This window comes from Rhinolophus sinicus, linkage group LG12 (assembly GCF_036562045.2).
Source record: "Rhinolophus sinicus isolate RSC01 linkage group LG12, ASM3656204v1, whole genome shotgun sequence".
Lineage (NCBI taxonomy): Eukaryota > Metazoa > Chordata > Mammalia > Chiroptera > Rhinolophidae > Rhinolophus > Rhinolophus sinicus.
In genome coordinates, this window is record NC_133761.1 from 56249469 (window position 1) to 56263886 (window position 14418).

Below are 14418 nucleotides of genomic sequence, written 5' to 3' on the forward strand. Positions count from 1 at the left end.
TTGAAAAGTTTCCTCTTCAGTTCATTTCAATAAACATGAACTGTGGGTCATGAGTTTTGCTTTTCAATTCCTGAGCATGATGAGATCCTCAAAATGAATATGAAACAAAATATTATGTGACAATATTCATATGTATAAACAGTAAATAAAAAAATAGAAAAATAAGTGTCTATCTACCTTGAATAAGAACTAAATAAAGAATAGCAGGCTGATGAATACTTGTATCATAAGAGTGATGACACAGACTGCGAAAATCAAGATACTATCAAGAAATCATTCATCATTTTAAAAATGACTTAATCATGGAAGAAAACCCTGGAATCCTAGCCTGGCACTTGTCCATTGAGTGATCAGGTAAGTCCCTGAATTTTATCATCTGTAAATAGGGGGGAAAATATCTGCTCAGACTCCTTCAACCATCCATCCATCCATCCATCCATCCATCCATCCATCCATCCTCTCATCCTTTTACTCATTCCTTTATTCAAAACTCAGCAGACATTTTACAATATAGGCTGACTTAATTTACATGAGGACGCATATAAAAGTGACTTGTAAACTATAAGAAATACTCTGTCACCAGAATATGAAGGACAACCTTAAACATCATTAGCTTATAAAGTTGGAGTAGAAAATTCTCTGTGGTACCCAAGAATACAGTGTGTGAAAACTTCAACACAACTTTTGGAACATAGGTAAATGTAACTCAGTGATGGTCCCAGTGACACAGACTGGAGTGAGATAAAGCTTTTATTATATTGAAGTATTTGCACAAATGTATACACTGAAAACACATATGAACACACATTTCTATACTAGACAATATACACAGTAGTTGCAATAGAGTCATATACATAGAGAGCATCTGTGTGACACTCGCTCAGCTCACCAAGGGTGGCCACTCCCTCTTTGCAGGTCGTGCTTTGATGAGTAGAAAACAACGATACGATAAGCTTAACAAGTACTGGGATGGTAACAGCTACACTGTAGCATCTCTAGCTTGTCTCATCTCCCTTATTGCTTTCAACCCTGTGAGATAGGTATCATCATCTTCAGTTTATAGTTGAGCAACCTGAGGTATTAGAAAGTGGCTGGTCTTGCTGTTCGACCTAGGTCTTTGGTTTTTGAAATCCAAGTCACCACCCTTTTTTTTAAGGCCTCGCGGCTTCATACTGTGGTGATTCTGAAATGCTTGAGACGATTGGAATTGCAGTTTCAGCATTTTTCATGTCTCTGATTAGAAAAAAAGAAGTCTTGCTTGTGTAATTTCTTGCTTTGCAAATCCCTTTTTCTTGGAGGGTATTGCTCTTGCTTTTTTAAGGACTGTAGCTTTCTTCAAGGCAGAGGTTCTATGTCATCAGAAGGCTGGCGTCCTGCAATGGGCTTTCAGCAGAGTTTTGTAACCAGCTTAGCAAGGGGCTGAAGCATGCCTGCTCTCAAGGACTCAGCATAGTGAGAAAGACAGGTAATTGTAACACTGGAGATGTATGCTGATGGGAAACCTTGGTGTCGGACTCCCTACTATGAGTTGTGGAGTGCAAGCGCATGACATGACCTGTAGTTTCCTTCAGGATGGCCCAAACTGCTTAAAAAGACTGATCAGCCTGATTTTCTCAAGACCCAAATATGACATCGAAACCCTGAAAATATAAGAAACCTTCCTCCCTCCCCCGCCAAGGGGCTTGAGATAGTTCGCCCACCCTCATGTGGTTTGTAACGATTAATCCACAGATGAGAAAAATCACAGTTCTTGTTTCTGGGGCAGGATCTCTGCCTGTTGGTTTTCTGAATGATTTAGAGGATTTAGGGGAAGGATTAATTTTGTCTTAGAGTTGGCTTTTCTAACCTCTACTTAGTCCCTGATGGTAACACGTAGATATTTACCAAAGTGCTGTATAATTTGCCATGATTGGCAGGGAAGGCATTCACTCAAGGGAATTCTCCCTTATCTGCCAATCAGAGCCCAGTGTTCTTTCCAGGGCAGAGCAAAGAAATTCAAGTTGGGATCTGTAATAGAATTATTCAACAATCCAAGATTATTTAGTATATATCGATTCCCATCTGATATATACAACTAATAGCACAGACACTATTCAGAAAACTGAAGGTAAAGAGATCAAACTATAGAAAAGAGCAAACACTGGTGAACTTCAACCTGAGAGAGGATGTTGCCAGAGATTTTCATGTCTCCCAAAGCCTTTCTTCAGATCTCTGCATGAAAAACAATTTTGCTGGAGGGAGGATAAAGCTTGTGGCTGTACATATCCCATCCTTTAAGTCTCCACTGAATGAAGCACTTGGCAGCTGCCAGCATCCAGAGAATCGGAGTCACCCTGCAGACCAGAGAGCTTCCCAAGGTAGAATAATGGCCCTCGTGGGAGCGAAGAGCATCCAAGAAAGATCACATTTAAGACTAAAAATAGATGCTTTTCTATTATTATTCTTTTATTATTCTCAACTAGTATTGAAACATCCGGTAAAGATTTGTCTAGATAATCCTACTGGACCTCTCTTTATCAGTGAGATTTGTAACGATCATATTATGTTGCAAAAACTACTCTAGCTTTTTAAACTCCAGAGGTTTGTTTTCATAGGCAGGCAAACAGGCTCTCTGTAATCTCATTTATTGATTTACCTAGCAAATGCTTTCTCCTTTAAATAGTGGAGAGCTAAAGTTCAGTTCACGGACCAAATATGTCCAATTAGTGGATACAGGTTGAGCAAATTTTACTGATTGTCACTTTGCCGCAAATTAAAACCGTAAGAATGGTTTTATAAGAATAGAAAAAGAACCTTATAAGAATCTTACCGGGTTCCAAAAAAACAAAAAAAAATCTTGCTGAAAATAACCTGCCCCCTTCAATTTTTAGGAAGATGTAGATTACATTACAGAAAGTTATGTGGTAAATCTATGAGTAGAAGGGGAAACGTCGATTGGAGACCATGAAGTGTAACTCCTGTTTCACTATGACAGTCAGAGGTCAGGAATATCCCAGTTCCTTCATGAGCTGTTCTTGTATGTGTGCACTGTGGTTTCTACAGCGAATGAAACGAGAAATTACTCCTTTTTTTTTCCACGAAAAATCCAAAATTAGGGCAGTTAAACCACTATTAAGAACAAAAGACACAAGATTCTACTAATCAACCATGGTTATTCATTCTTTTCTTCTACATATTTAATGTGAAGATATGGAACCTCTTAGTACACAAAATCAAAAATTAATAAACATGGCTGTTTATTACAAAAAACATTGTAGATATTAATATAACAACAATTGGAGATGAACAGACTAAATGCCAGGAAACATTTTGGAAAAATTCATTATAGTGTAAAGGGTATTTGAACACGACGCTTCCTTCTGCATTTAAAAAAAAAAATCCCCTCATGATTTCAACAAATTTCAACTTTCCTGGCTGTGTCTGAATCTGATGACAAAAAACCCAATTGAGTCTTTGAATTTTTTTTAGGGTTAATTTTTTTCTTCTAAAATGACCCTCCTCTTTAAAGAGAAAAGACACAGCTGTTTTCAGTGATTGTTTCCTCATATTTCATTCAGAAACTGTCCTAACTGCTGGTGGAAAGATGGTTTCCATGTGAAACGATGCAAATCAGGAATATTTCTTAATCTTCTGTAAGACCACATTTGTAAAACTATTCTTCATATTACGCATTGCAAAAGTTTTAAAATTTAAAATGATTAAGACTGGGACGTAGATTATTGTCATAAAATTTAATATAATAACAGCTTAGCATCACTTTAAGGAATACTGTTTGGGGAGGATGTGCCTTCTACAGCAATTACATGCACGAAATTAATATACACAGATGAAGGTGTGTGGTTATTTCAAACAGTACAGCTGTTCTCCGTGAAACACTTTGTTCTCTTGGCCTATTCCACTCTTCAATCAAGTAGGGATTTAAAAGTGACCTAGCTGGGAAGAAGTCAGGAACAAACCTCAAACGTGTTCTATTGTAGTGACAGTCTGCAAATCCTTTCCATAAGCAAAACCCCTCCAAGTTACAAATATTTCACAGTGAAAGGGCTCTTTCCTCTTCTGTGTAATTTAACCTGTTATCTGCTTTGTAATTCTCTAGAAGGGGCCAATGGATGAAATTTCTCTGTGAAACACAACTAGAAGTAATATTTTGCTGCCCAGTAATGATTAAAAAAAAAAAAAAAAAGCCTCTAGTCCCAGCTAATAAATGCCTTTTTAAAAATTCTGGCATGAAAAATAACGAAAAGTCCAAAGTCTAGATGAAATCAATGTGAAAATGTTCCTGCCACATTCAAGGTGCAGGGTAATTATTTTCTAAATTTTTATTTTCTAAATTAAATGACACTTGCCTCACGTGGACGTCTTTCAGGTTGGGTTATCTGTAAAAAGCTTGCTTCTCCTATCACCCTGAAGTTCAATCTGTGTTCATGCCAGCAAAAATAAAAATAAAAGTGCATTTGTGTCACTAAATTTTCACTAGCTAACGTTATGGTTACATATTTCATAAGAAAAACGAACAATCTAGTGTTGGGATTGTGAGTCCTATTTCCAAGTTTCCCATCTCCTCCCCGATTCCTCAGATTTCTCTAACAGTATTAAGCGCAATGCGGGTAGACATACGGTCTTGAACTTCGCTGTCAGAAACTGGTCTGCAAAGGCAGCGTAGCAGCAGTACCTGTGAGAGAGACATGGTGGGTGTCGTTTCCTCTAAGCTACATGACCATCAGCTGTGATGCTGGAGCCCAAGTAATTTCCATCTCGAAGTGAGCTCACAGGAGTACCATCCAGTCTCCTTAGGGCTGGCCCTCCTTTCTGCACTGTATCAGTCTGTGTTGGGTCCTACACTTGGGCAGGGAATACAACAACCTTACTTACCCAGAGACCATAACTTCCTACTCAGGGTTTTAATTGCTTAAAACCCAGTCCTAGGAAAACCAGGGCAGTGAACTGGGGATGTTAGTGGGAGGACACGATTACTGTTCCAAGTATCTCTCAGGATGCCATGTGGCAAAGCGATCAGAGATGTTTATTTTTACTTCGTAGAGCAGAATGAGGACCAAAATTGTAGAAAAACTACAGGATAACAGAGTTGGGTTCAACCAAGGGAGTCGTGTAGTGAGTTCCCTGTCACTGAAGTGGTCAAGTGAAAGCTGGAAAGCTGCTTAGAAATGTGGTTTGGTGGAGGTGGGTTAGAGTCAATGAAACATGAGACCCCTTGCAACTCTTGAAAGCTTTTTTCAGGCCCTGAATAATATGCAGATCTAATTTGGAAAACTATTCTTAGAAAACAACGAATATAACTTTTGGAAAGAACACTGTATTTAGAAATATCTTCACCCAGTTTTCTTCAGAGGACCCAACTGGAAGCAGTGTCCTAGAGGAAGCAGAATGCAGTGGGAGGGTTTGCTGGACAGGGCAGGAATGCAGTCAGTATCAGAGGACACCCTGTGAAGGACAGCTGTGTCATCTGAAGTATTAACTCAGAAAGCATGCTCCAACAGCTCAACTACTGTAGACTGATCTAGCATAAGATACACAAGTGTCATTTAAGATACCGCCTGAAGGCTTAGCATTTCCAGGTGTTAGTTGCATAATAAAATCATCCTTCCACATCTTGAGACACTAACACAGGAGGAGGCAGCTGTCTGAACACGTTTCCTTGGGGGCAGAGACAGAAGCAACCTGCATAGAACCAGTTCCCTTACTCTACTTCAAAGGGCTACGATTCACCTGACCTGGGTCTACCTTTGTCAACATGCAACTTATCCTAAGAAGTGTATCCTTTATTCTCATCCTTCTGTGGTACTAACATAACTGTCATCTGACACATGATGATGCCAGTGATTTCTTGACTAATGTGGAAGAAGACACCGATTTGGATATAAATGTGTCAGTGGCTTCATGGAAAGTCTCCTCATGCAGACCGGTGGGACATACTACTGAAATACTTGGCAACTAGTTTTTAATGAGGCCTCGCCCAAAATATAAATTTTCATATTGTGTAGTTCCTGAATCCCAACTGAAGTGACACTGTTAAAATCTGTATTTATGTTGCACGATCAAATGTCTTAATTACTGACAACCAAGTGCCCCAGGATAAAGATGTCAGGTAAATATTATTGCCAGGGACAATGGAAACTTCTGGGTCATTGGAACTCTAACCCTCTGATTCACTTCTTTGAGAGGGGAGAGAAAAGGCAATTATTTTTCAAGCTGGGTATAAATGTAAAAAACAACTATATTTTTGAAAACATAAAATCCAGTCATCAGCCAACGCTCATTAGATATGAATTTGTCGATTGTTCGTGCGGAATATAAAAATTGTCCATGATTTTTAACGAAGTGAAACATTCTTATTCCTGCGTGTTTGGGCTCCCTTTCTAAACTTCTGGATTTTACTTCCACTTCAAAGGAACAACTGAGGCGCTGGTTCTGAATTTAATATTGTATTTATTAAAGTGTTTTTATTAACAAACTTTCACCGGAAAGTTCTGAGTGTAAGACAGCAGGCACATTGGTTTCAATGTTTGGCATCTGACAGTCCACAGAACTACACCTCACTCGCACGATTCTGCCACAACTTGGTGGATTGTTAGGGCAGGACCCATAACCCGCCTCCCCCATGAAATGGTTCGATATAAATTTTGGTTCATTTTGATTTAAACGTTCTGAGTTCACAATGACATCAGTCTGTGACAAGCTGGGCTCAGCTTCCCTTTCTGCCCCATCGGTCGGATTGACTGAACTGGAGCCCTGGTTGTCAGCCCCTCCACTGCCCTCCATATTCCTGATGTCTCTATTTTTATAGGGTCCACTTTGGTCATTCTCAGGATGGCAACATGCTTTGCATAAAGAGCCCGTGCTTCTGCAGACAAATGATGAGGGCTCTGCCATCTTTGGAAGATGGTCTTCTATGCTCTGAAGACTGTGTACGCTGGTCTTACCAGTTTTTTCTTGGGCCTGGATGGACCCCACTGGATGGAGGAAAAAACTCCTGGGCAGAGAATTCTGCATCCCAGGGGGTCTCACTCTGCCCTGTAGGCAGGGACAGCGGTGGACGTGCGGGACGGGATGCACGAAGCCATCGGGGGCTGGGCGTGCCGCCTTCAGAGGTGCCACGCCATGTGGGACAGGCACAAAGCTGCTGGCAGTAGGAGCACACTGGTGGCACCAACAGTCACCCATCTGCTGGCAAGAGTGTGGGCCACATTCCAAACGTGTGTAGGCATCTGGGCAGCTACATCTCTGATTCAGAGAGAAGAAGTGACACATGGTGTGCTGTTCAGGAGAGGGCTGTAACAAGGCAGATCTTGAGTCATTTGGGGCGCTTTTGTGGAGCTCACTGTTGTAAGCTGCCGGCGCAGGCATCACGACATTCTTTGCCTGGCTGCTGAAAAATTCAGAGCAGATGTGGGTCTCTTCGTACGTGGTCTTCTCGGAGGCAGTGCAGCTGTGGGAAGCCAGAGGCTCTAATTCATAAAACTCATGTTCCATTTCGGATTTCTGGCCCCTGGGGTCTACATGGTAAGTATTCAGGGCATGTGCTTTGCTTTGTCCTTTGTCACCGGGACTTGTAGACAAAGTGTGAGAGAAGGCACTGCACTGGAGTTTTTTAGGTAAAGGAATCTGACCACAGGTGCCCTGTGGCCCAAGGCACCGGCACATGCACTGGAAAAAGAAGGTGGCGAAAGCCCAGCTGATACACATAATGAGCATCATGAAGGTGCCCAGCTGGGTGTAGGCCAGAACCGTGGACGGCATCATCATGGCGCCGGCCACAAAGGTGGTCAGGGCGGCCATGGCAATCGCAGAGCCCATGCGACTCAGGGAGAAGATCACCTTCCCTTCTCGGTCGGCATCTGGGGCCAAGCGGTAAGCAACCCCGTAATGGACAGCGAAGTCTACAGACAGGCCAACTGCCACCGAAATGGTGACAGACTCCAGAACGTTCAGCTCCCAGCCCAGCAGGACGAGAGAACCCACGGTAACAAATATAGTCCCAGCTATTGAAACGATGGCGTACAGGCTTATGATGATGTTCCAAGTGGTAAGCAGCATCACACTAAATGCGACAGCCACAGACAGCCCCATGGCAACAAGGGTGCCGTCAGAGAGGCTGTCCTGGAGGTCGTAGAACTCCAGGTTGCTGACAAACCAGCCATTGCTGAGGCCCTCGGGGGCCGAGCTCAGCTCACTGGAAACCCAGGAGTCCACCTCTTTATAAAACTGGTGCATCTTTTCATAAGCCAGTGTGAAGAGGTAGGTGCTCTGGAACTCCAGAACCACTGCCCTGATTGTATCGTTAATATCAAACCTTGGCCCTGGGGTTTTGCTATCCAAGTGGTATCCCGTACTCCTTTCCAGCTCCATGATGGCTCTCTTGATGCACAGTTCAAAAATCTCTTGCTTATAGGGGAAGCTCCAGCGGCTGCAGCACGGGTACAGGGCAGGCTCGTCACAGTCCTGGTTTTCCATCCAGCGCTTGAACGTCTCGATGAAGCAGCTGGTGAAGTCCTGCTCATCGGTCTGGTAAAAGAACGTCTGATTTCTCAGTTTTTGACAGAAGTGCAAAATCCAGACCTGGGAAGCTGGGCTGGCGATGTTAAAAGTGCTATCTAATGTCAACTTCCCTTTGCTCTTGGGATTCAGTGGGTTGCCGTTGTCTTCTGGGGACACTCCCCAGATCACTGTGATGGGCATATGGAGCTCCTCTCCGTGGTGGACACGTTCAAACATGAAAAGCTTTTTGTACTCAGCGTCGTAACGTTCAAAAGGGTGAGACGACCTGAACACCTGAAACTCGGATAACTCCAACGAGGGCAGTTTCATCTTCGGATTTACACACACGATGTAGGCCCCGCCGACCGTTAAGGCGAGGAACCAGAACAGCCAAAGGTAGCGAAACTTAATGACGATGCATGGCAATACTTTTTCAAAAAAGATGCGAGACGCTTCTGAAATGGCAAACAGGACTTTGTGGCACTTTTGGCAAGCCACTGTCCAGCAGCTTTTGTCATCGTAGACTGGCTGCTGGGGCTTCCTGAAGCAAGTGAATATATTGAGGAGATACCGCTCGTGCAACACCACGACTGCCGGAAGCCACGTCACCATCAACACATAGTTCACCAGTATAGCTGTCCCCGCGTACACCCCGAAGCACCGGATGGCTGTGATGTTGCTCACATAGTTGGCGTAAAAGGCGGCCGCGGTGGTAAAACTGGTGACGAACATGGAGAGGGCTGCGTGCTGCAAGGTGATGCTCACCGTTTCCGAAGTCTGGGCGTGAGGCTTGTCAAATTTGGTGTAGTTCCACACGTCACACAGGACAAACGCATCGTCGGCTCCGATGCCCACCAGAATGATGAGCGCGGTGAGGTTCATAAAGGGGAAAAACTCAAAGTTAAATACCACGCGATAGAGGAAATAGGAAACGATCAAGGAGCTGATGATGGCAAACATTGTCATCAGCGTGATGAACATGGACTTGGTGTAGACACACATGACCAGCAGGACGATCACAACGGCGACGGCGGGATACACAGTATCCATCAGAAGGTAGTCCTGAAACAGGCTGTGTTTGATACCGAACTCGATGCCGGTGACAGTGGTGACGCCGTCGGAAGAGTTCCAGTGTTCGAAGTTGTCCAGGTAAATGCTCATCATGCCGTCGCCCTTCTCGGTGGGCGAGAAGAGCATGCTGGACGTGAGCGCGGGCACGGCGTCCTCGGCGGCCCTCGCGGGCATGAAGTCTTTGTCCACCAGGTAGTGCAGGATCTGGTACACGGCGTTGTACTTGGTGCATTTGCGCGGCACGCTGGTGCACTTGAGCTGGTCCTTCCTCCTGGCCGCCATGTCCCAGCAGTCTGGCTCCAGGGTGCCGTTGTGGTAGTGTTTGGCACAGGTCCGCAGCAGCTTCAAGGTATGAGAGACGTCTCGCTCCACGATTTTCTGACAGGACGATCGGTTGTTCAGGATGGCGATGTAGTTCCCCAGCGTCCAGCTGGGGCAGCAGGAAGCGGCTGTGGCCCTCTGGCAGAGGTCACCAAACTGGGGGTGAGCCCTGATCTGCGGAGACAGGGACGCAGAAGGACTGGCGTTTAAAACGCGTTCACTCAAAGGACGGAATTAAGGTGGACTTGAGGAAGCGGGACAGTTACAGAAGTTAAAGAAGCATCCTCTTGAGTCGGCTAGCAGTTTGAATACGGGGAGGGAGTTCCCCGCAAAGCTCTCAAATGGCAGAGGACTCTCTGGGTTGCTTTGTTTGGAACAAAAAACTACTGTTTGGGGATGATATCCCAGTGTGAAACCACTTCAGCCAATGCTCGTTTGGTTTGAAAAAGGAGACAACGTTAACACCTCTTTCATACACAAGCCTTTTCAGACTCACTTCAATAAGCAGTAGCATGGACAGGCTGTGGGCTTCTGTACCTACACCTACAGGACCGATTATGAGAACAACTGTGCAGCTGATATAGAAAACAAATCTGTGGCTTTGCCTAAGATTTCTGGTTACCAGCAGGAAATTATTGGTGACAAAGGTACTACTATATCTCAATCAACTTAGTGGGAACCAAAGATGTTATTTTATTCTGTAGAAAACTCAGTGAATCAAAAAGTGACTCTGGTGATATCAGAAGCACTGATATCAACTGCATGAAAGACCTGGAATAAAACTGTTTCCTGAAATAGGAATAGAAGAGGGCAATGTCTCTAAATTAAAATATTATATATATATATATATATATATATATATATATATATATATATATATATATGATTTTAAATAAATATATACAATTAATAAAATAAGTAGGTGTTTAATTATTTCTTCCACATCCTAAAAAGTCTATCCAAGTTGGCTACAACCCTCGTTGGGGAACTTTCTTTTTTTGATAAATAGGGGCAAGTGTGACAATTCTGGATTTCATGTGGGCAGTGTTTCATTTAGAACACTATTACTGGAGAAGGCTTTTCTTCTGATGGCTGTTCTTATTATAGAAAATTGAAAACTTGTTCCAATGCCAAATCCAGCATTGCTAGATTCTAGTGAAGCCTGCACAATTGCATTGCCCTGAAAATCCATAAATTACAGGAATGGCCCCTCTTCCCCAAGGGTGAGAATAAGAAATATTCCCCTTCTCTTGAGCCAGTCCCACACTGACGATGACCCGGTCCTATTACTTTCCCTCATCTCCATTTCCAAAGGGTGGTTTTAATCCTAGAAAAAAATAATTCACGCTCTTGAACTGCAGAGTTTCCTCCCTGGGACTCTGCACTTCAAGAAGAGCATGAATCTCTTTTTTCTAGGATGAAAACCACCCTTGACCTTTATTAAAGTGGGCTTTATCAATCACGCATTGAAGCATCTTTTCAAAGTAGAGGAGATATTGGCACAAATCACCTCTTTGGAACTTAGACTTATCATTGAAGAACCAAGTTATTTATAAGCCCTAAGCCCTGGCTACCAAGATATGTAGTTAAGCTTTTGGGGAGTCAAAAGTTATACTTGGATTTTTGACAGCATGGGGGTGGGTGGGTGCCCCTAACCCCCGAGAGTCAACTATATTTTACTGGGACTAATCCTGGGGATGAGGTGTGTATAAAACAAAATTGGCCGCGTGTTGGGAAGTGAAGTTGGGAGAACTGCCTGGGAAGAATCATTCTACTATTCTACTTTTGCCATGTTTGAAAATCTCTATCATAAAAAGTTGTTGCTGTTTTTAAAGATGCTCTATTGGAGGTAAAGAAAAATGAAACAAAAGGGTTATTATTCAAGTGTACTCCTTAATTTTTAAGCTCACTTCTAAAAAGCAATAATTACTTGACATTTCATAAAATAGGATAATTCATATTTAGTTGTTTCAAGGTAAAAACTTTGACACCTGCTAAGTTAGGGGAAACAGAACCACCTAACAAATAACAGGAAATTCTGGAAGAGCAACTCTCTGGTTTTCATGGCAGAGAACCAGTCCCCCCCACCAAAGAAATAGCATGTAAGTCCCATGTAATACCCTGGGGAATTGAAAGAAAAGTATCACAACCCCAATGTTTGACAGTTTTCAAATGGAAGACAATGAATTGTACCCATTATGAAACCCACTATCAGCTAGAAGGAACACATTTGTAGTGGATGAAATAATCAAATGTGCAAGATAAAGGAAACCGGATTGCCAGCTGAGACTAGAACAGAAGTGCAGAAATCTGTCCTTGAATAACCTTTTCAGATAATAACAGCAGTTTTTAATGTGTGTATTTGACCAAAGATTAAAAACTTGGACATGATAAACACTAGACCAAATACTGCTTTCATGGCTGCTATCAAAAATAAATGCTCTTAAGCCTCCGGAGAGCCAATCCTCAGATTCAAAGGTGGTGCTAGCTGATGTACAACCTTTGAAAAACAGTTTTTGAGGGCCCATTCAGGGAAAGAAATAAGGACAGAGAAAAGACATTGTGACTAGTACACTTTATCTGAAGTTGGAAGCCAGTGCTTGGAGGTTAAAGGAATGCAGTGCAAGGAAGTGTCTAGGTTTTCAGAGAGGAAGCCTGCGTGTCCCCATCTATCCATTCAAAAGAAAAAAACAGTATTTGCTGACACCTTTACAAGGTGAGTGAGGCCCAGTGGTCCTGTCCTCAAGTTGCTCAGAGTGTGGCAGGGAAATCGGACAAGAAAATCAATAATTATCAGTCAATGTGAGAAGCACCGTATCGCACGGTAAGTAAGGGTCTCTGCGAGGCTGAGGAGGGCATGCCAAAGTCTGTTAGTGAGATGGGCCAGGGGCATAACTCAGCTGCCTGTGGCTGAGACAGCTGAGTACACGAGCATATATGATCCTATGGGGTTTACGGAGGTTGGCAAGCAGGTGTAGCTACATGCAGAAGACAGCTCTATTTTTTGCCATATTTTTAGGACAGGAATTTCTAGGAATGATTTCAAAATCTTTGACGTTTCTAAAAATGAGAATGGGGTTAGTGAGAGCAAGTTCTTGTACCTCTCATGAGGAACATAAATGAACTCTAGGTATTCACAAATGGGGTGTTTTAGAAAGTCGTTTTGCTTATGTGGTTGTAATGTGTCTTTGCACACTTCCTAGTTAGATCGTGGCAGGGGTGGAGTTGGCTTAAAATAGGGGGTAAAGGAAGAGAAAGGAAAGAGAAAGCAGTTTTAAATGATACCTTAACTTTTAAAACTACTGGTTAAGTTGGAGCTATTTTAAATGGCTTAGAAAAGAGTAAAGGGAAGAAAATTAACCCCTAATATTAGTTTCCAGTGACCACTGGTCTCTCCTTCCCCATGTGACCAAGTTCCTCGTGTGCGAAAAGTTTAGGGGACCCTCGGGAGGAAAAAAAAAAAAAAAGCAAGGGCTCCATAGTCCTCTTGAAAACAACCATCAGGTAACACATTTCTGGGACCTGTATGCTTCTGGGGGTTCCAGCTGTTTATAAGTTACCCCAGGAAACAGTCTGAGGCACCAAATTTCAAATCCCTTTTATCCACTGACTCCTCAGCTCCAACTTGTACAATGTGCAAAGACTAAGAAACAGGGTAAAGGGTTTCCAGCAGAGTGAAGATTTGAGAAACACACTTCTGGGCACTATGCCCGCTGCCAGCGTGTCCCTGAGGCTGTCAAAGGGCAGAGAAAAGTGACAGAGAGGACAGTGGTGTCACCTGAGGCTCCTCTGGACAGAGTCTAAGAAACAAGCGTTCCTGTTAGAAGGCAAACAGCAGCCTCAGAAACGGAAGCTATGCACGTTGGAAAACAAGGCCTGTCTGAATTATGAGTTGACGTGGCATGCCATTTAAATGGAATCTGGAGTTCGAACTCAATGTGCTGTCCACACAGGCAGGTGACAATTGAAGCAAGTGGTCTCATTGAGATATTACTCTGATTACCAGACGTTTCTGGAGTTACCCCGCCAACAATTAAGCTCCTCTGCTCTGTGTCATTTGGTGTGTGTCCCACTCAACGTGACAGTTGTTAATACTCAAGTGTTTAAGTACAACAGCTAGGATTTGGGGCGGCGGGGGGCGGGGAGGGAAACACTGCCGAGTAGCCTCGGAACAGTTTGTTCAAATCACCGCAACAAACAAAAGTCCTATAAAGGGTCCTGAGCTGGGAGACTAGGAAAAGATACAGTAATAATCTGAAATCTGAACTGTTAAACGATAGTTATTACTTATCATTGAATATATTATCTCTATGAGGAAGGCTTATTATTCCAGATTCATGGCAGAATTTGAGACTAGAATACAAAAGCATTTGCCATGGGTAAAAATAGTATTTAACTAGTTAAAATTATAACCATGCTCTCTGAGGTAGAATTTGGGGGCCCTGGTTATCTATTCCTTTGTTGGTGTGTGTCTGTAACTGGCCTAACCATGCATTCAGCCATGTGTCTTGGGTCTGTTCCTCAAATTTT

At 43.0% G+C, this 14418-nt stretch overlaps 1 protein-coding gene across 19 annotated transcripts in view; it reads right to left on the bottom strand.

The window, feature by feature from the left end:
* Positions 1–2443: 2443 nt before the first annotated feature.
* Positions 2444–14418, bottom strand: part of DISP1 (dispatched RND transporter family member 1) — a 179335-nt gene continuing 167360 nt past the window's right edge. For all 19 annotated transcript variants that reach the window (XM_074316965.1, XM_019756376.2, XM_074316964.1 and 16 more), the window contains one exon: positions 2444–10062. In XM_074316965.1, the coding sequence (XP_074173066.1) occupies positions 6451–10062 (3612 nt within the window). In that variant the 3' untranslated portion in view covers positions 2444–6450. The remainder of the gene's footprint in view (positions 10063–14418) is intronic.